The following is a 23163-nucleotide window of genomic DNA, read 5'->3' as shown; positions in this document are numbered from 1 at the left end:
GCCGGTTGGACGTACTGTCAAATTCTCTAAAATGACATTGGAGGCGGCTTATGGTAGAGAATTGAACATTACATTCTCTGGCAACAGCTCTGGTGGACATTCCTGCAGTCAGCATGCCAGTTGCATGCTCCTTCAAAACTTGAGACATCTGTGGCATTGTATTGTGTGACAAAACTGCACATTTTAGAGCAGTATTTTATTGTCCCCCAGCACAAGGTGCACCTGTGTAATGATCATGCTGTTTAATCATCTTCTTGATATCACATATCTGTCAGATGGATAAGATTATCTTGGCAAAGGAGAAATGCTCACTGACAGGGATGTAAACAAATGTGTGCTCATAGTTTGAGAGAAATATGCCTTTGTGCATATTAAACATTTCTGGGATATTTTATTTCAGCTCATGAAACATGGGACCAAAACTTGGGTTTATATTTTTGTTCAGTGTATAAGATTATTTATTGATACATCTGAAACAAGGTCTAGTTGTGGCTGCAACTGAACTATATTGTGAACGACTTTTGGCGGAGTGCATTGCTTGACTGCCGTGAGAGGGTAAATAAGTAGCCCGACGACTCTTCCGCTGCTCTGTCGTTTGCTACATACTTCTCATTCCGGAGAAGAAACTAACATCCGTGAGCATGGTGTAGCGTTTGGTCGGAACAAGTCTGGGTAGCCAGGCAAGGTGTTAAGCACAGCCGTTCGCGAACTGCAGCCCCTACAACGATTTGTTTTCGAGTGCGCGTTTGTTGAGCATAGGCAATGTAGGTTTTGGTTCTACAAAGCTGTGTCCATCAAAACATTCAATAGTCAATTAATTGCTGTCATTATTATTTTTCTTCTCTACGCTCACAATTTATTCTCCTGTGCGAATATAACAGACGGTTGGCGGTTCACTCATAGCTATGACGGATATTCACACACAGTTACAGGTCGTGATGACTCACACATTCCATCACGAAATATAATTGAACATGCAAGTTATTTCCACATATTACATTTTCACAAGGAACAATGTGAAGTTGCATAAATTTGGACTCAAGTTACTACGATATTAATGTGTCGACTACAAAAACAAACAAAAAACAGAGAGACAGATTGGCCAGTCTGAGCATGATTACAGGGTAGGATAATGATAGCCCTGATCTGCAGTAAACCAGGTTGGTGAGTTACAGTCATAGTACCGAACCCTCCTCACCTTCCTCTCTCAAGGCTGCCATGTCCCAGTGGCATAATGAGAAAAACCTGAAAGTCCTCATTTGTAACTGTGGACTATTCTTTCGCCTACACTGTTCACAGGTGAGACAAACATTCACTGGATCTGCCAAGCAGACTTATTCATGAGCTAATATCGCCTATGCAGGCACACCTTCCTGACAGTGACAGAGTTTTTGAAAGTACATTTAAACCCCAACTCAATGTTACATGTTACAATCAAGTTATTAAGGAAGTATACAAACTCCTCTTGACTTTAATTTAAGATAATTGCTTAGAAACATTCTACATTCAGTAGATTTGATGTCATGCCTTATTACATACACACTGTTGTTAGATATGCACAGCACTTTTAACCCAAGAAACCTAATACACTAACAACAAAAAGCTTGAGATCATAGATGTGTTGAAATCTTATGACATAAAAGGGATCAAGGGATTTTTGTACACAAACATTTTATTGGGTTTTCTTTTACATTCAAGTACAGTGTTACACAATTGTCCCATTGTTTTAACACCAAACCAGACCAACAGTTAAAAAAAAAAAAAAAGCCATTGTTGATTCAAGGAAAATGAACTTGATAGCCTGGTCACTACCAAGCACTTCCTGCACCTTGTAGTGTTTGTTCATCTGCACATTCATATTCCCATTCTAACTGCACTCAACAGTAGACCTCATTTTTATGAGTGTGCGAATGTGTTTACAATTCACACGCTCATATAGGAATGTGTTTACAAGAGGATCAAATCCAGTTCAAATGTAAATGTGTGGTTTCAAATCCAGTTCAAATGTAAATGTGTGGTTTCAAATCCAGTTCAAATGTAAATGTGGTTCAGATAAAATATGGATGGTTTAATTAACCCACCCCTGTGCTCAGGGTGTCGGTTTCCCACCCTGAGCACACAACCTGCCCACCACAGGGATTCCTTGTCTCTGTGTTGTTAATGCAGGTCTTTACATTCTTTCTTTATTTCTTTCTCTTTCTTTGTTTCTGAGGTATACCTGTGAAGAAACAGGGAGACTGGTGGGGCAGGAGAGGAGAGGAGAGAACACCATTGCATACACACACCAACTGCAGCGAGACACAAATCCTCTCGGTTATCTCACCAGTAAAGAGGATTTAAAAAATGAACCGTTGGTCCGCCTTTATGTTGTGTCATTCCAAATCCCAGGAACAAATAGGAGAGAGAGAGAGAGAGAGAGAGAGAGAGAGAAGGGGCGGGGGGGGGGGAATACAGAGACTGGGGTTGGCTAGCTAGACACAGGAAGTAAAGCTCATTTTGAAAATAAACCAGACTGTAACAAAAGCAAATAGCAGTAGCAACAGAAGAATAAATAAACTAAAACAAACATCTCAGAGGTGTGTCTATACAAAGAGAAAATGACCCATGAATATAGGCAGTTCAGTCGTTAAAGAATAATACGCATTATTGTAAACAACCTGAGAAAATGTATGACGTTTTGAAATATTCAAATTCAGATTGAACAAGAAACCCCAAATAGATGACAGAGTGTCAAGCCTAAAAAAATACAATGTTCATTACAGTTCACATTTACATGAAGTAAATCATATTTACAAAGGGAGCAGTTTATTGATGTGCCATTTTGTCATTTGAGCTGGTCTATCCCTTTTAACAGTAAAAAAAAAAACTGTTCAGGTAAAGTTGTCGATTTCTCCCTGGTCATCTTCAAGAATTAAACCCTCCCCCCCTCCCCATTGACTTTAATGTATGGGAGAAAACACAAAAGATAATGAACTCACCCCATAGTACTGTGTGTTCTAACTGAAGGCGTGTGTGACTGGGCGTCACACACAAATGTGTGTGCTGTCAAACTACTCATTATTATTTATTGGATTAAAAAAAACACACCGTCAGCTCAATCAATTCAACTAAAGGTTACAAAAAAATAAATACTAGTGACTTAAAAACAAGGATGTCATTTTTCACAAAGCTAAGAAGTAGGTAAAAGGGGTTGTGTTACAGTTAACATAAAATGCCAGTTGTTCATTTATGGTCCTAAAAACATACTTTTAGTATTTTTTTGGTATTATACTACAAAAGCCAAAATAATACAAACAATATTCAAATATCAATGATGGATCCATTTGAAAAGTGGGATACAACAAATAACGAAACTCATTAGCACAGCCCTGACTCACACACATTTTCCCTCCAAAACCAAAGAATGTCTTTGCCCACAAAAACATTCTTACCTTTTCTTTCTCCCCCTAACATTTGCTGCGTGTTGGATCTTGTCGTTGCCGTTTTGACATGAAGCTCTTACGAGCAGATCTTGCAGATGTAAGAAAAAAAAAATATATATATATATTTTTAAAAGCTACCCTTGGGATCAAGCAGAGGTGGTAACGTCAGATTTATGAACCTGTGTCCGTCAGTTGTTTGAAAGTTTCAGATAATATTTGCCCATTCGCCTGTTGTGATCAGTGAGGAGTGACCAAGTGACTCAGCCATACAATCTTCTACATTATATTGCCCCCACTAAATCCTCCTCCAGTTTCGCAAAGCTGAAAGGATCATTCGTTACGGACAGGGCACCACCATCGCTCAAGTCTATGCATTTCATTTCCTAAGGAATATGTGGAGAAATTGATGTAAGCGATGACATTCCTCAGTTTTGCGAAGGAGTTCAGCATCCCAGGGAGTGGTTAGAAGCTGTTTACCTTAGCCAATGGGCTGGATGGAGAGGAGGGAAGGGTGTGTGAAGGAATATAAGTCCATACAGACAGATAGATGTTAGATGGGATAAATGCGTTGGAGTTTTCCGGTCCAATCCAAGCACAAGGACCCAGAGTCCCAGACACACCACCATTTTCAAAGGAGATGACCAGCTCCTAGGGAGGGATGTTGTGACCCCTGTGGTTATGTGGGCTTTGTGATGAAACGTTTGTATTGCTGGACCGACTTGGGGGAGGTTTCCACCTTGATTGGTCTTCCAGACTGCAGCGATGGATCTTGAGGGGAATAATTGGCTGATTCTTTGGGCTGATAGCTCCTGTGAGCAAGAAGAAAGGAGTCACATGACTTCTAGTTTATCACTAAGAACACTGTAGTAAAAAAAGAAGGAAGGAGTCACATGACTTATAGTTTATCACTAAGAACACTGTAGTAAAAAAAGAACAACATCTGAAGTTAAGAATTTTTTTTTCTCCCATCATCCCTCATCTGAAAGTCTTTCACTCTTAGGTGAACATTGGCAATAGTCAGGCTATACAGTATCTACTGGCTTTTGTTCTACTTCAACTCCCAAAATGCTAATAGCCCAAATGAGGATCTTTGCCTTTCTTGTTCATTCAGACGAAAGAAGTACACAGATTTTCGGTAGCTATGCCAGAATCGGACTTGGTGCCCACTCCCTACAGTATGTGTAAAGTCAACATTCTTATCTGAAAGGCAGAGGCCTTTCAGGTCAGACTTGTGTGATAGGGAGTGGCACCATAGAATGGCAGCTATAACTTCGGACGCAATGCAATAAGAATGTCATCAACAAGGATATGTTTGTCCCAGGCTCTGGAGACAGCCTTGATAACTGCTGTTTACAACACAGGACAATGCTAGCTTGCGTCGCCTGACAAGGGAACGCAAACAACTTGAGGATAGTATGGAGTTATCACAGAGCAACTTACCAGCTTTCCTCTGGGATCTCTTCTAGTACGGCGACTCGATCCTGAAACAGAAAGTGAAAGAAAATAGTGGCGATTAGTGGAATGATGACCTCGCGTTGAAGGGATTTGAGGAAACAAACGCCTCACTGTTGTGGGGATGATAACTTTGCTTTGACATCCCGAATGACTTGATTTTAGGTCATATACCCACATGGAAGCGACAAATATAGACAGGCAGCTATCATTTCAAAGGAATTGTGTCTCCTCATTTCTTTGATGGAATGCCCATAGGTAGCTCTTTTACACTTTTAACCCATATACGGGTTGAAAATGGCAGCTTTTGACACTGATACGCGCCTAAATTGGAATGCAGTGGCTGTACAGTAACTGCGATTCAGTGCCTTAGACCGCTGCGCCACTCGGGAGGCCTTTCTTAATTGTCAACGTTTATGATCACAATGCTTAAAATGTACAGTTACAAGATGACATGGCATCATACGCTGGCTGTTCTGAACAGAATGGGTCTGTTTGTTGTGTTGAAGAAATTTGGCAGGGAACACGCATCCGAATGCCCTCGTGGCTCTATTCTATGCCTACCAACCTTACGATCTGCTTCTCTGAATTGCCTTGTGAAAGCCTAACACTACAACATCGTATTTTGTAACTTAGCTAGCCATGGGAGCAATAGAGCACGCTTTCAAATGATGCCTACCTGACCAGATTGCGATTTTATAATGGACTGTTTTTGGAATGTGTAAATACCAACAGTAATTGTGTGATGGTGGGGATGCGGGGCAGTGTTCCAAACAAAACAACTACAAGTCTGCTTGTCTGGTTCCTCAACAGTACAGCTAGGAGAGTTCAAAATAGCACCTTATACTGCTTTACCAAGCAAAAGAGCAGTAACTGCACATTTGGTCAAAAATGAGTTATTTACATTTGTTATACATTAAATATATGCTTTATCATGTAGACAAATATCATATCCTGCCTCCATTGTGTTGTGTTATGGAGAAAATGGGGGTTCGTGTTTGCAGTAACTGGAAAAAAGGCACAAACTGCCATCACCCACATCAGTTACTGCCTTTTACCTTGGTTTCACTGAGCTCTTTTGCTGCATTGTCTACGGTTTCTCTTGGTATTATTTATTGTTCTTTGCTGACACAAGTATCAAACTATATGACACTGACAGCCTCAAAATAAATACAAATAAATATGTTAACACAAGTTTGTGTAAAAAAAATAATAAATTGTAATGGAAACGTATTGCAGTGGGTGTACCAAGCCGTCTAGGGTCAAAGGTCATGCCAGAGGTCAGGGTCCAATATTAATTTAAAAAATAACCTCAAAGTAAGACAGAACCACACCTCCAATGATCTGCCTACAATTAATTTGGCTGGACAATAAAACAACTTTGAAGTAATTTTTCTCAATTTCACCCTATGAGCAGTTACTGCTATTTTGCTTGGTAGGGCAGTATAGTTAAATACTCTTCTTTGAGTCATAAAAGTGCATTGACATTGCTTAGGAACGGTGCACAATTTGGAGAGGTGTGTAGCCACTTGGAGATGCCAGTTAAGACCTCAAACAATTTTCTTATTTTTTTTGTCTTATGTTGCACCTACACCACATTTTTTCCCATTTATATTCTTATCATGTTACTGAATATATCCAGAGTATTTTTAGATTTCGATAACAACAAATGCGGCGAAAAGTAGAGTTAATGTAAAATGCACATTAAATCAACAGTGTAATCTTTGGATTCAATCTTATGTTTAATTAACTGTTTTGTCCTCACCTATAGTTGAATCATTTTCCCATAATCTCCAAATGGTTTCCTTTCAGTGGATACCATGGTTATGTTTTTCATATTCACATTTCTATTTACGTCTATCCATATACGCCAATTCCCACGAGTGTAAAGGGTTAATGAACAGACCCTAATGCCCTGACGAACACGAGCAGTGTTGGTAGATCTTGTAACATTTTTAATGCTGGGATCTCATCTCAGAAAGCATCTGATCATTTAGCCTAGTTGTACGCCATTGATAAGAGCAGTAGACGACAACACAGGAAGAGGACGACTCAATAACGACATTATCAACTACGGGTACTTGGCAGTCCTCACTTTGATCCTGCAGATGTGCCCGTGTACCAGTACTATGGCTGAATTACGGCACGTCTTCACAGAAATAGGATTATGTCCGTGTGGAATGGCCCTCAGGACAAACCGTATGGAGGAAACTGTCCTCTCTTACCTGCCACTGTGACTTAAAAGAGGAAACCAAGTGGAAGAGAGGTTTGTAGAGGAAGAATGTTAGAAAGAGTGACAGACAGCAAAAGACAGATGAGGCGAGAAGAAGAGGGAGATGGACAGAAAGAGAGAGAGAGAGAGACCTGTGCAGACACGACGGTAACATTCCAATCCTACTCTCAACTCAGCATCTCCCCCAGTGACTATCCTGGAAAGAACCATTTCCACTTGTGGACGTTAAAGAAGAGCATAACTTCCCCATATCTAATCCTTGTTCCACTGACTCTATGTCCACCTCTCCAGTCCGTCAGAAATGAGGAGAGAGGCTTAAGCTCGGCTGGAAGGGTCCGTTCCACTGCTCAGGAGCACCACGCCCAGACAGCTTGCCATCTTAAGAGGATTCAGAGAGGAGCGAAAAGTGGCGGACTCCGCTGTTGAGATGGAATCTTCCTCTCCTGAGTGTGAGGCGAGAGAGAGAGTGTTGGAATGTGGTCCGACTGTTTTCAAAATACTGAAACCCACAGCGTTGATCCAGGCTGACAAGGCCAGGCAGAATGAGTAGAAAGAGCCAGGATAAACACACGCAGATCTTGCGAACACTTATCTCCTGTATACATGTCGTCATGGTATTGATCTAGCCAATATCAACAGAATCATATCTTAGTTGCTTAAATCACTTGGATACTCTGTAAAAGTGTCCAGTAAGGTATATCAGAACATGGTTAAACAGATTCAGTGTATACCTGAGACAGACATTTATAGGCTCAACCAGGTGGAAAAAAAATCTGCTCACTATAAAGAGTGACCTTTACCAGAAACCTACAATGTCGGCACCTGTAATCGCTAATCCCCATCTTACATAGGGGCCTGGCCTGCTGTGCAGCCACTTATCACACTAATCAGGAAACAGTATCTGCCTTTGCACCCACCAGTCCCTCTCCCAATTAAACAAGTGTGCAGCTGTGTGTGAACCCAGTTGTGCACACAGGGCGGTCTAAACCTGACCAACCAGGTATCTGCTTTCAACAACATACTGCATTCCCCTTGTTCACTGGCTGTCAGCTTGTTAGTTCTCTGGTAGGAAGAAATGTGTGTCATGCTGGTTGGTTATCTGCGGGCTCATCTTCCTGTCTGGATGAAGGTGGTTGGGTTCACGTTTGCATCAGAAATCCTTGTAACTTTATTTCCCTTTTCCTTGTTTTAACATAGCGTCACTTCCTGTTGAATGTGGAACGAGGAATAACTCGGTTTTGTTTGTTTGAAAAGTGTGTTTGAAAGTGTATTGGAAAGTTCTTGGTAGCTAGCTTCTTAGTTTGAATCCCGCGACGCATCAGTTGCTGGGACTGCTTGTCTCTTTCCAGTGACCCTGCCAACCAAGGACGGGTCTGAGGAGCTATTTGGCGTCGCTGCTTGCCTAGCTGCTAGCTAGTGGGTTTTCTTGAACGCAGCCCGCAACGCGGTTTTGTGGCTGTCTAGATCCCCTCTGTGTGTTGTTTTCAATCTTCCCTGTGACCTGCCCTGTCTGGAACTGCGAGGAGTAACAACGTAACCTACGTTGCTAGCTACCATGACAAAGACCAAAGCCGGGGGGAGTACCGTTGAGGATAGCAGTGTCTCTCTATCACATGTAAAGGGTCTTTAAAACGAACAAAAGAAGACCTACAAGCAGTTATTACAACAACAAAATAGCTTCAAGTGTTTTGTCCAAATACTTGTGGATTCTACTAATAAAAGAATGGACGACCTGACCAGAGAGGTCCAGGACCTGAAGAACAGTTTGCAGTTCTCCCATGGTTCAGCACGATGAGTTGAAACAGGAGAACGGCAAGATGACAGCAATCTGTAAGTCACTGAGAGAGGACATCAGTTCTGTATGCGAATCCATGACAGATAAATCAGACCATCTCGAGGGACAATCAAGGCGGAACAAAATGGTTGTGGACGGAATTGCAGAATTTCCACATGAGACCTGGACAGAGTCTGAGGACAAAGTGAGGGAAATGATCTCTGACAAATTGAGGATGGACCACAGGAAGATTGAGGTGGAGCGTGCCCACAGGACTGGAAAACCTACCACCGGCCCAGGTGATAGGCCCAGGCTAATAGTGGTCAAGTTCCTGAGGTTCAAGGACAAGGAAGCTGTTCTGGAAAGAGCCAAGAACTTGAGAGGAACGTAGATCTTCCTCAACGAGGACTATCCTGAAGCTGTGCCCCAAATGTGGAAAGAACTGATCCCAGCCATGAAAGCTGCCAGAGAACGTGGGGACATTGCTTAGATCCGTTATGACAGGCTCATTGTCCACCCACCCTCCCAGAAGCCTGGAAGGGATGAGAGAGCCAAGCCTATGGGTTCGTAGCTTCAACTCCACAGTACACACCTACTGATTAATGGACTGCTGAATGTATATTTTTTCTCTTGCTTTGTTTGCTCTTTTCAGTATTATGTCTATCTCTGATAAGCTACACCGGAAAGGGCTGAAAATAGCCCATATTAATATATTTAGCCTTAGAAATAAGGTTAATGATATCAATAACTTGCTAACATCAGATAACATTCATATATTAGCCATTTCTGAGACTCACATAGATAATTCATTTGATGATACATCAGTAGCATAACAAGGATATAACATCTGTAGAAGAGACAGAAATGCTTATGGGGGAGGTGTTGCTATATATATATATATATATATATATATATATATATATATATCAGAGCCATATCCCTGTAATGGTTAGAGAAGATCTTATGTCAAGTGTTATTGAAGTGTTGTGGTTGCAGGTTCTCTTGGCACATCTAAAGACTTTTTCTTTTGGTGTGTTGCTATAGGCCACCAAGTGCTAACAGTCAGTCTCTAAATAATATATGTGAAATGCTTGATAGTGTATGTGATGTAAACAGAGAGGTCTACTTTCTTGGGGACATGAATATTGACTGGTTTTCATCAAGCCGTCTGCTCAAGAGGAAGCTCCTTACTTTAACCAGTGCCCGTAATCTGGTTCAGGTTATTAACTTCTTGGTGACAGGGGGGCAGTATTGAGTAGCTTGGATTAATAAGGTGCCCAGAGTAAACTGCCTGCCACCAGATGCTAATATATGCATATTATTAGTAGTATTGGATAGAAAACACTCTGAAGTTTCTAAAACTGTTTGAATGATGTCTGTGAGTATAACAGAACTCATATGGCAGGCGAAAACCTGAGAAAAATCCAACCCGGAAGTGGGAAATCTGAGGTTTGTAGATGATGTTTCCACCCCCATGCTTCACAGTAGGTATGGTGTTCTTTGGATGCAACTCAGCATTCTTTGTTCTCCAAACACGACGAGTTGAGTTTTTACCAAAAAGTTATATTTTGGTTTCATCTGACCATATGACATTCTCCCAATCTTCTTCTGGATCATCCAAATGCTCTCTATCAAACTTCAGACAGGCCTGGACATGTACTGGCTTAAGCAGGGGGACACGTCTGGCACTGCAGGATTTGAGTCCCTGGCGGCATAGTGTGTTACTGATGGTAGGCTTTGTTACTTTGGTCCCAGCTCTCTGCAGGTCATTCACTGTCAATGTCCCCCCGTGTGGTTCTTGGATTTGTGCTCACCGTTCTTGTGATCATTTTGACCCCACGGGGTGAGATCTTGCATGGAGCCCCAGATCGAGGGAGATTAGCAGTGGTCTTGTATGTCTTCCATTTCCTAATAATTGCTCCCACAGTTGATTTCTTCAAACCAAGCTGCTTACCTATTGCAGATTCAATCATCCCAGCCTGGTGCAGGCCTACAATGTGATTTTCTGTTTTTTTTTCTAATTTTGTCTGTCATAGTTGAAGTGTACCTATGAAGAAATTTACAGGCCTCTCTCATCTTCTTAAGTGGGAGAACTTGCACAATTGGTGGCTGACTAAATACTTTTTTGCCCCACTGTATATAGTCTTAATTAATTCCTACTAAGATTTGTGTGTATTGGGTGTATGTTGTGTAATTTGTTAGATATTACTTGTTATATATTACTGCACTGTCGGAGCTAGAAGCACAAGCATTTCGCTACACTCGCAATAACATCTGCCAATCATGTGTATGTGACCAATACAATTTTATTTGATTTTACTAATATAGTGATTTTGTCAGACGGCATAGGCAGCTGCTCTATAGAGATCAGATGATGACTTGGAATTAAATAATAAAGTACTTAAATAAAACAAATGTAATATACACAACAAGTGAAATATTTTATTAAAGTGATAAATGTTGGTTAATAAGTGATAAGCAGTAAGGGGCAGTCACTATTCATAGTTGAATTCTGTGTTGTTACAACATTCAACTCACATAATGCATTTAATGTTTTAAAAAAATAATTGAAAACCGGGATTATTTTTTTTATAATTGAGCAGAAACCGAACCGATCACAAAAAGCGCAAATTGCTCAGCACTACTGCTCTGCTGACAACACTTTTATTCGTGAGGAATGAGAACGTGAACACGTACTCCAACAAGCTGGAGATTCAATGACAAATAAGGGTTTTGAGCAAGGACACCTGTGGTACATTTCTCCTTTTCTGGTTTGTTCAGAACGCCCATGACCCGAAAGTCTTTAAAACATTTTTTTTTTAAATTCAGTTGCCAAACGCTGGAATGTTGCGAGGCATGTCAGCCCGTGTCTGCTTTATCTCTCTTTGCTCTGTCCAATAAAATCAGTACCTTTATCTGTGTGGACACATGTGAAAATCTACAAAGAGTTTGCTGAAACAGGGCTTGGGAGTGCAGAGAGTTTGGATGCTACGAACAGAGTGAAGATACTGTACTTGGTAACAATCAGGCGCACAAGTTCTAGGAGGCCAACGAATGAGAGAAGTGAAAGCGAGGACTGTAGATCCACAGGAAGGCTATTTAGAGACGATGACAGATTGTGTATCAATACACACAGCAGCTGTGTCTGCCAACAGAGCCGTACCGGCTTCTATGGAATAGCGTGGACCAAAAGTAGAACCAAGGGTACTCACGGTGTTTTTTTCCGTCTCATGTAGCGGACTCCTACGATGATGAGCACCAGGGCGATAAGCACGCCGATGACGATCCCAGCGATCTGCCCGCCAGTCAGACCATCATCCGGTGTTCCCTCCTCTGCGGAATCCCAAGAACAAAGCCATTTATCATCATCAGAACATCTCAAAGTACTGCAACGGCTTCATACGAGATAAACGTGGACAGTGCTACATGATTTGTAAGTAGAATATCCTTATAACAGTTAGGGTGAGAAGACATCCTAAGAGCCATGGTGCGAAATGGTTGAGTACTACTACAGCCTCCACAATCAAACCTTTGACGGACAGCTTGTGGGCAACGGAGGTGCTCAGCCCGGTGACGGCGTTGCTGGCTTCACAGGTGTAAATTCCACTGTTCGTGGCCACAGCGGCATCGATGCCGTACTCGGCTGTCATCACGCCGGTCAGCGTCCCATTGAACTTCCAGGTGTAGGTGGCAGCAGGGAGAGAGACCGCGGCACACTTCAGCATGACAGGCTCTGTCACCTTTACGGAATTGACCCCGTTCACGGACACAGTCTCAGGACCAACTGTGACATGGAAAGGAGAATTTTAGCTTTATGCTTGAAATTCCCCTGGATTTGGCCATTCTGACCTAAATAATACTACACTGTAGCATACAGACAATTTATCATGGATTTAGGTGAAATACAAAGCTTTTCTTTTTGGATACTGTAACATTTATGAACAAAGTAACAGTAGAATATAACGTTAACTTTGTTTAACTTTGATGGCCAGGGTTGCGATTGGTGTTAAGGGTCAGTGAAGAGGTCAGAAGGCCCTCATACTCACAACTGATCACTATCTTGATGCTGGCAGAGTCTGTGCTCACAGCATTGGTCAGCTTGCACTGGTACTCCCCACTGTCCTCCTTCTGCACTGGCTTGATCGTGATCGAGCTCTTGTCTGCAGAGACCACAACCCTGTTGCTAGGAGACAGTGCCGCGCCATTCTTCAGCCACACTCGGGCGTCGGCGGTGCCGGTGGTTGCCTGGCAGCTCAGGTTGGCCGTGCTGTTACCTGCAACAAGCGTTCCATTGGGGCCTGTGATCTTAGTGCCGGATAGGGCCTCTACAAACACAGAGGACAAATTGAGTTAGGGTTTACACAGACCAGATGATAACTCTGAAAGACAGCTGGTTTCACTTACAACTACCAGATTTCAGAGTACTAAAGTATTTACAACGTAAACACCACATGAAGCTTGATGAACGATTCATTAGTTTTCAGTTGAATGGATTGGATGATGTCTACTAAATTTAAAAAAAAACATTGTACTTTCATTATACCTTAATAATGACATTACATCTAACTAACCACTGGGCACACACTGGTTGAATCAATGTTGTTTCCACATCATTTCAATGAAATAACGTTGAACTAACGTGGAATATACGTTGAATTGACATATGGCCAATGGGTAGCTACTATATCACTGTCCAGCTTATTTCAGGCCATGTTTCCATAAAATGTGACATCAAATAAAATATTATTTTACAATGAGTTTTTGAATGGGCCGATGTACCAAAAACTTGTCAACAAAGCAAAACCAAATTACCTACATGAATAGATAATGAATAGAATAGATAAGTGGAACTAAAGCCAACCTTGCCTTTTTGTTTTGGACAACATGTGAAACCACATGTCTTGTTTATCTCGATCTCTCCTTTCCCGACTAATGAGTGTTGGAAAACTAATGCCAAGATAATATTTTTTAAACACAAAGTTCATGGCCCTCAATGGTGACTCACAACTGCCTAAGCAATACTTTGGTCAATAAGTGTCGAGTCAGGCTTGATGGCAAACATTTTCAGAGGCAAATTCCTATTTCCTCAGCTTTAGTCAGCCATTAAAAGTCAAATGTGTAACTCTATGATTCATGATAGAATAATTAGACTTATTCACTACTTTTTACCAAGTACATGGGAACATTCATAAAATAACTGAAAGGACTGCTAAATGGGCAACAATCACCCCCCCCATTCCCCATCCCCCAATCTCTCTTCCTTCTAGAAAACAACACCCGACACAAGGACTCAAGGCATTTTGAAAGACCATCCCCCAACCAGGCAGGTTTTAGTCACTCACAAAATGGTAGACTGCCTGTCTCCCGTTGTAAACAGTTTCAGTACATGCAGCACATATTTCGCTAGCTTTAAAAAACTACGAGGGAACGTACAAAGTTGACATGATACGAGGTCACTGTGTTTGAAACTTGTACGGCATGCTTCGAAATCATATGAAATTCATTCAGTGTTTGGTGTTATGCCTTCAGGGGCACCAAGCCAGGAAACAGGTTTCAGTCTGTCTGCTCATGGCATCACCTTAAAAAGGATGATACAATCTCTCTGAGACGGGGTTGGAGGACTAACGGCAAATTCTAAAGAAACTGTTAAAAGTGGCTGTAACAAACATTCAAATGTAGAAAGGGTTTTAACAACTTCCTTGTAATTAGTATAACAGTTCAACGAGAAGACGTCCGTCTAATAAAATGTCATGAGTAACATCTGAAATACATTTTACTGACAAGAACCTGTAGAATACTGCAGCTCAACTGAATGCAACAACCAGTTTCACTACTTTACGTTCCACTAGAGCAAGATTTGCCTCTCTAGGTCTCTAACAGTATACTGTCCATGGTCCCCCTTTGTATTCAATAAAGCACCCTTCCTATCCATGTATAAAACCTTGAATTCTCATTGGCTCTTGTGGTTCCACTCCTACTCACCTACTACAGTGAACTTGGCTGTTGTGGATACCAGGTATCGCAAGGTTTTGGCGTTGCTGGCCATGCAGGAGTAGTTTCCACTCTGTGCCACGGCAACGTTGTCCAGTACCAGCTTGGGGCCCACCACACTGAGCGGGACTCCATTGTGGATCCACTGAAGCACAGCCGCAGGGCTAGACTGGGCTGAGCAGGTCAATGTAATGTTGGAACCCTTCTTTTGGATCTCAGCGGTGGGGATGATTGTCATGGCGATGTTTTCTGGCCCATCTGCAAATATATTGGAAAATAGTTACGTTCGGGCTGTTGTTAATGGAGGCCTAAGGCTGCAAACCACAATGTAGCAGCTCATAAAATCTTAACAAAAACAAGCCGCGAGAGGTCGATCCCCTCCCAGGTGCTCTATTCAGAGGGGCTATGACGAAATGTAGATCTTATCTGAACTGCATTTTCCTGTCGCCCGCATTGTAATGGCCTGATTTGGATGCCAGATTTAGATCCACCTGCTGCTCACTGTTACAATATAGAAAACGGCTGGCTTGACTTATTCTAAATCCAGCACACAAAATAATTGATCTACTGCTCAATATCATATCTAAGTGTTGATAAAACTAGAGCTCGGAATGTTGGTGTGATTTCAGCATAACAGTCAGTCCACAGGGATGGTGTAAACAGAAGAGGGGTGTAGAAACGCCTACCGGGAGTGTACCAAGTCACACAAAGCCTCCTAAGACTCTAGACTAGACTCTAGACTCTTCCTGAACCTTTCAGATTGCCAAGCAGAGACGTGAGTGGAATCAATGGACAAGAATATTAGCCTGGTCCCAGATCCGTTTGTGCTGTCTTTATAACAATGACGAGACAGCACAAACAGATGTCAGACCAGGCTATAAGAACATATGTACTTACAGGTGACAGTGAGGTTGAAGGGGGCACTGTTGTCACTCTCTAGACTGTTGAAGGCCGTGCAGTAGATGGGTCCGACCAGATCCTTCCTGAACACTCCAGCCACGGTCAGCACTGTGGAGTTTGCACTCAAGGTCACATGCTTCCCGTCGGTGACCAGCGGGGTGGTGCCGTTGAGCCACTTGTACGTGAGGAAGGAGCCTTTGGCCGAACAGGTCAAGACCACAGTGCTGTTGAACTCGACCGCTTCGTTCAGGTTGGACGTGATGGTCACGGCGGAGACCGGTTCTGAAGAGGGGAGGCCGGAGATAGAGGAAGGTGAATGGGAGGATGAGGTGACGTGATGGACAAACAGGTCAAGGGGCGTCAGGGTAGCTGTTAAGTCGGTACTTGCCTTTTGAGGTAGAGGAAGGGGAGAGTGGCGGATTAATGAAGCCGTACTCTAAGGCTAAGCAGCGTCATTTGGTAGTAGAAGACGAGGGGGAGGGAGCGAAAGCATTAAACTCCTGAATAGTAAATAACAGGTTGTCAGCAAAGACTTTGTGAATATGTTGTGAGCCAGACGACGGCTCATTCAATGGTTGTGATGTCGTAGACTAAACTGCATTTTACTGACCCAAAATACACAGGGGTCATTTCAATCTGACCTAATAAAATAGTATATAACCTTTTAGTGGTTTTACACTTTGCAATAACCTGAAAGCCATTTTCTCTAGTTCTGACTCATCATTGCCATCCTTCAAAGCTTTGAGTATGTGGCGCAGCACGTGAACGGGGGCGAATGAAGGACATTACTACTTTACAGGAGAGGCATTTCAAAGTTTTTAAAAATGGTTTTACAACTAAATGCATTTTTTAGGGCAGAAATGCCTTCTTGAACATGTGAACTTTCATACGCCTTCATAACAAACCAGTATACTAATAACAAACCAGTATACTAATAACAAACCAGTATACTAATAACAATGTTAAATTACGAGCCTAGTTGGTAAGGCATGAAAAAAGACATGAACATTCCCACTAGCCGTGATTGGTTGAAATAACAAAGGGGCTGGACATGAGGAGGGATGACTTCTGGTCTGCCATGTCACAGGCTGCAATCGAACCAACGAGTGTTTTTTAAAAACTCAAAACAAGACATGATATCAAGAACGAGATAAAACTATCTGAAATGAGACACCTACGATTCCCCACATGGCAGCTTTTTGTCATTGTCGCTAGCTCTCTGACCGTTCAGAATCACACCATCATTTTTGTGACGTTGTCAGCCAACCGTCTGTAGACGGACAACTGTACCCATTGTGAATTCGTAATGCTGCAATATGTCACTTTTTGGGAGATCTGACCAAATTCACATAGAAATGTGAGTTCTAGAGCTGTCATTCTCATTGAAAGCAAGCCTACGAAGCAGTAGATCTATTCCATGTGAGCTCTCTCTCTCTTCCGGTTAAGTTTAGTTGTTGCATATTTTATATTCAGTTTTGTACACCAGCTTCAAACAGCTGAAAATTCTATATTTTTGCTAATGGAAAATATATTTTGCAGTGGTTTAGATGGTACAATGATTCTCTACACTAAACATGCTTGTTTTGTCACAAACTGAAATTAGGTGAACCATTAGAGTTTTTGCAACCAGGAAATAGTGCAGCTTTAAAGATAACGGTGGGGCTAAGGCTTAAGAGGGTGTGAACAATGCTGAATGGGTGTGAACAAAGAACAGCTCTCTGACAACTGTGAAGACTTTGAAAGGCTTTTCCTCAAAACTGGGAATACCAGATTAACAACTTTTAAAGCAGCATAACTTTCCAATAGCTTTCTTCGACTGTAGTTTATGCTATACCATTACGAAGCTCTGTACTTTTATGCAATGTAAAAAATAAAAATAAACAGATATCAATAACAATAAGCGTGTTCTGTTTCGGTAAAAATCTGATGGGGCTGGAGAAATGTAACCACTCTCAAATTCACAGACATAGCTATGGATGCAAGGACTGACCATCCATGATATCAAAATGAAAATTTCTGCAATGTTCTGCGCCTATATAGTGTTTGACATTTACTTTGTTTACAAACATTGTAGTACAACAAGCTTATATTTTCGATTCTGATGGGGAACGATGGTTAAACTACACTACCTTTCAAAGGTTTGGGGTCACTTAGAAATGTCCTTGTTTTTGAAAGAAAAGCACACATTTTTGTCCATTAAAATAACATCAAATTTATCAGAAATACAGTGTAGACATTGTTAATGTTGTAAATGACAATTGTAGCTGGAAACGGCTGATTTCTAATGGAATATTCCAACAGCACGATGTGTTAGCTGATCCAAGTTTCTCATTTTAAAAGACTAATTGATCATTAGAAAACCCTTTTGCAATTATGCTAGCATAGCTGAAAAACTGTTGTTCTGATTAAAGAAACAATAAAACTGGCCTTCTTTAGACTAGTTGAGTATCTGGAGCATCAGCATTTGTGGGTTCGATTACATGCTTAAAATGTCCAAAAACAAAAACCTTTCTTCGGAAACTCGTCAGTCTATTCTTGTTCTGAGAAATGAAGGCTATTCCATGTGAGAAACTGCCGAGAAACTGCCAAGAAACTGAAGAGCTCTGTGTACTACTCCCTTCACAGAACAGCGCAAGTAGTGTAAGTAGTGTAAAGTTGTTTTCTTCAAGAATCCTATGCTACATATCATTACTTTATCCAAAAATGTCCTGATTGCCCATTTAATTTGACATACAGTGCATTCAGAAAGTATTCAGACCACTTGACTTTTTCCACATTTTGTTACGTTACAGCCTTATTCTAAAACGTCATTATGGGATATTGTCTGTAGATTCCCTCATCAATCTACAGACAATATCCCATAATGACAAAGCAAAAACAGTTTTTTAGAAATGTTTGCAGATTTAAAAACATGAACTGAAATATCACATTTACGTAAGTATTCAGACCCTTTACTCAGTACTTTGTTGAAGAACCTATGGCAGCGATTGCAGCCTTGAGTCTTCTTAAATATGACGCTACAAGCTTGGCACACCTGTATTTGGGGAGTTTCTCCCATTCTTCTCTGCAGTTCCTCTCACGCTCTGTCATGTTGGATGGGGAGCGTTGCTGCATGGCTATTTTCAGGTCTCTCCAGAGATGTTCGATTGGGTTCAAGTCCAGGCTGTGGCCGGGCAACTCGAGGACATTCAGAGACTTGTCCAGAATCCACTCCTGCGTTGTCTTGACTGTGTGCTTAGGGTCGTTGTCCTGTTGGAAGGTGAACCTAGTCTGAGGTACAGAGCGCTCTGGAGCAGGTTTTCATTAAGGACTCCCACATTAATCTTCCCCTCGATCCTGAATATTCTCCCAGTCCCTGCTGCTAAAAACATCCCACAGCATGATGCTACCACCACCACGCTTCACCGTAGGGATGGTGCCAGGTTTCCTCCAGATGTGACGCTTGGCATTTAGGCCAAATCTTGGTTTCATCAGACCAGAGAATCTTGTTTCTAGCCACTCTACCATAAAGGCCTGATTGGTGGAGTGCTGGTTGTCCTTCTGGAAGGTTTTCGCGTCTCCACAGAAGAACTCTGGAGCTCTGTCAGAGTGATCATCGGATTCTTGGTCACCTCCCTGACCTAGGCTCTTCTCCCCCCGATTGCTCGAATTTGGCTGGGTGGCTCAAGGAAGAGTCTTGGTGGTTCCAAACTTTTTCCATTTAAGAATGATGGAGTCCACTATGTTCTTGAGGACCTTCCAATGCTGCAGACATTTTTTGGTACCCTTCCCCAGATACGTGCCTCGACACAATCCTGTCTCGGAGCTCTGTGCACAGTTCCTTCAACCTCATGGCTTGGATTTTGCTCTGACATGCACTGTCAACTGTGGAACCTTATATAGACAGGTGTGTGCCTTTCGAAAATCATGTCCAAGCATTTGAAATGACCACAGGTGGACTACAATCAACTTGTAGAAACATCTCAAGGATGATCAATGGAAACAGGATGCACCTGAGCTCAATTTCGAGTCTCATAGCAAAGGATCTGAATACTTATGTAAAGATGGTATTTCTGTTTTTTTAAACCTGTTTGTTCTTTGTCATTATGGGATATTGTGTGTAGATTGACTAGGACATTTTTGTATTTAATCTATTTTAGAATAAAGCTGTAACGTAACAAAATGTGGAAAAAGTCAAGGGGTCTGAATACTTTCCGAATGCACCGTAAAGGGAAATTGCATCACGTAGGCGTGTCTAGCTGAGATTGAGATATGGCAAAAACTGATTTGTGATCCTGGCATAAACATCAATCCAGGAAACATCTTGTGACACCACACACACACACACACCACACACACACACACACTGTTTCCTAGCTCTGTAGCAGGTAGCCTAGTGGTTAAGAGTGTTGGGCCAATAACTGAAAGGTTGCTGGTTTGAATGCCCGAGCTGACTAGGGTGAAACATCTTTTGATGTGCCCTTGAGCAAAGCACTTAACTCGAATTGCTCCTGTAAATTGCTCTGGATAAGTGCTTGCTAAATGACTAAAAATGAGCTCTGAATGCTGAATGGCTGACAGCCGTGGTCGAAGGTAAAAATCTGTCGTTCTGCCCATGAACAAGGCAGTTAACCCACTGTTCCTAGGCTGTCATTGAAAATAAGAATTTGTTCTTAATTAACTGACTTGCCTAGTTAAATAAAGGTAAAATGAAAAAAAAAAAAAGTCAGACCATCTACCATGACAAAACATGTATTTTTACTGCTCTAATCACATTGGTAACCAGTTTATAATAGCAATAAGGCACCTCGGGGGTTTATGGTAGACGCAACGTCGTGGTTAAGAACAACCCTCTTTTCCAAGCTAAAGGGCCACGCCCTTAAGATGGATATAAAACCCTGAGTCTTAAGCATCTTTTCAGGTTATTTCTCACTTTGATAGTTTTTGCCTTTTGACATGAACCATTTTTTTTTGGTACTCGTTTAAAATATTTTGTAGGCAATTATACATCAAAATGTATTTGTGGGGAGGGGCATACCTATCATCCAGGTAGGGCCTACTTGGGAATAAATAGAATAGACGAAAACAGTTGGTTGTAAATAACAATAAAGTTGATTTTGGAAAAAAAAATGCGTAGGCTACTTCGGGTATTTTACGCATTCAATGAACGTTTTACGCATGCTTGCAATCAACGACTTTCTGTACTCACCTAGAACTCTGAGCAACGTTGCACCTGTGCGCTGTACTGCAGTACTTGTGACCATAGTCACTGCATAGTCTCCGCCATCCTTTGCCGTCAAGGATGCCAGATTTAATACGCCGGTGGATGAATTCAGTGATACTCTTCCTTCGTAACCAGCGCCAACTGTCTCTCCTTTGGGCGCAGAAGTGACAACAGGTACAAGTCCACTACCACCGTTGAAATTCCAAGATACTGTTATAAAGTTGCCAACATCTGTGGGGATGATAATGGGTTTGAACGTGACGTTCTTTCCCTGTACTCCCTCCAAGGGCCCGGCTGGCAGTACGCTCTGCCCGTTGCAGCATCCTGAGAGAAACCGGTTTGAATACAGGTGTTCACTTCAACATACAAGTGTGTGATAGACATCAAGACAGGAGCAAGCTATTCGCAATTGACTAGCGAACAGTTAGAAATAAGGTTAGCCTATTATTGGTCTGAAAAAGGCATTATACTAGAACAACGGCAATGCACCTCCTGATGCGCCAACAAAAAAACAAACCCAGCCAACACATCTCAAAGTATTTTGTATTCACTAGTAAATGTAGGCCTAACAATAATGAATATATTCATTCATCTTACCAACAGCTGATAGCAAAATGACAAGCGACCTCAAATTAAACAAATCCATCCCAGATGTCTGGAACCTTTCTTGCGACAGAGAATAATGCGGGCTCACCTGTCGCTTTTACGAACTGAATGAGTACTCACTTCCTTACGGGTACACACCCAGTAAAGGTGTCGACATCAGAAAACCCGCCTCTTTGAATGGATTTATACCCTTTACATACCACACTCTACTTTGACGTACTACAAACTATTATTACCACTAAGAATGAACAAATCAAATCAATTATAATGTCTAGTTGAATGCCTAAAATATGTCAAATAGCCGAACAATTTATGCCAAGTCATCATATACGCTCATAGAGGCTACTAATTACTGTAAGTTTAGCAATTCAACCATTAAGTAAATCTAAATACAATGTATTGCTTGAAAAATAGGAATTACTATAGCTTTCCACGTGGCAAACAAAGACCAAAAATACATGTATTATTTACCCATACCCTAAAAAGATTTGTAGGCAAGTCTACTGCAATTGTTTTAGGTAAATGTTGATTTTGCCATCTGCCTTGACAGTGCTGACACCCAGTGGAATATACCAGACAAGGTTTCAGCTTGATAGTTCAGTTGTACACGAGGCAAAATGTCTAGGCCTGGAATTTCCAGGAGGCAGAATATCAGACAGGAATAAAGAAATATATTCTGGACAATAAAGTATCTATTCTATTCTACTGTACAGGGTACATCGTTGAGGTCTCTCATGACCCTGTATAGATGTGCGAGTCCAGTGCACCACATCCTGTGTAACAGACCACCAACACCACAGCTCGAGACAGCAGGAACTGGAATCTTCCGTGTACATTCATATGAGTTGAGTTACACTAACCTGACAATCTGGGAAATGTCTCATTAAAGAAATGTCTCATTAAAGTTATTACAATTTGGGAAATGTCTCATGTGACTTAAAGGGGCAATCTGCAGTTGCTACGTCCATGTTTGGACTAAATTAATGATAAGTCCCCATTTATTCATGAAGACTATAACGCATAAATGCCTCATGAGTTTACCTCAACTGTCGTACCACATCAGAACTCCAAATACAAGCTTGTTTCACAATGTTTGCAAACAAAGTAAGTGTAAACAAACACTGTATAGCCTCAAGACATGGTTAAAACTATCATTTTGATATCATGGATGGTCAGTCCTTGCATCCGTAGCCCTGTCTATGAATTTGAGAATGGTTATATTTCTCCAGCCCCCATCACTCAGATTTTTCCTGAAACAGTACACATGGTTATTGTTTCAACTGCAGGTTGCCCCTTTAAGGAGTCAGATGAATAAAGAACACATTGGCATTTTCCTGTTTGCCTTTATACCTTGACTATACTGACACACAGTAGCAGAGGTTAGCATAACATACTCCAGTGTGGAGTGGCTGCATTACACTGTTAGCTGATCCTGTGTCAGATTAGTGATAACCTCATACTGTGTGAGGTCGTGAATGTGGTAAAAGAAGCTGAAGGTTGGCATGGGGATGTTATACAGTGAAAAATCTATCAAATCTTTCTATCCCAAATAAAATTATGTTTGCACACAAAAACAGACATA

General features: G+C 41.6%; 1 protein-coding gene across 1 annotated transcript; it reads right to left on the bottom strand.

Annotated features, from left to right (window-relative positions):
* Positions 1 to 1652: 1652 nt before the first annotated feature.
* On the bottom strand, positions 1653 to 21741 carry LOC118398207 (carcinoembryonic antigen-related cell adhesion molecule 1-like). The gene is made up of 9 exons (XM_035793310.2): positions 21573 to 21741; positions 20961 to 21299; positions 15770 to 16054; positions 14864 to 15130; positions 12928 to 13206; positions 12411 to 12665; positions 12094 to 12214; positions 4863 to 4903; positions 1653 to 4231 (listed from the first exon to the last, which is right to left on the bottom strand). Exons 1-8 carry the CDS (start codon positions 21619 to 21621, stop codon positions 4885 to 4887), a joined length of 1614 nt encoding a protein of 537 aa, XP_035649203.1. The 5' UTR covers positions 21622 to 21741; the 3' UTR covers positions 1653 to 4231; positions 4863 to 4884.
* Positions 21742 to 23163: the final 1422 nt, after the last annotated feature.

This window comes from Oncorhynchus keta, chromosome 19 (genome assembly GCF_023373465.1).
Source record: "Oncorhynchus keta strain PuntledgeMale-10-30-2019 chromosome 19, Oket_V2, whole genome shotgun sequence".
In the NCBI taxonomy this organism is placed as follows: Eukaryota; Metazoa; Chordata; class Actinopteri; order Salmoniformes; family Salmonidae; genus Oncorhynchus; species Oncorhynchus keta.
The sequence above is the reverse complement of the archived record's forward strand: the minus strand, read 5'-3'. Positions and strand labels throughout refer to the sequence as shown.

Excerpts from the sequence above, each read along its gene's own strand:
- LOC118398207 (XM_035793310.2), bottom strand. The coding sequence starts at position 21,621 with ATGGATTTGTTTAATTTGAGGTCGCTTGTCATTTTGCTATCAGCTGTT. Across the intron at positions 21,300-21,572 it reads CATTTTGCTATCAGCTGTTG|GATGCTGCAACGGGCAGAGC; the intron begins GTAAGATGAATG and ends GGTTTCTCTCAG. Across the intron at positions 13,207-14,863 it reads AGCCAAGTTCACTGTAGTAG|AGGCCCTATCCGGCACTAAG; the intron begins GTGAGTAGGAGT and ends CTGTGTTTGTAG.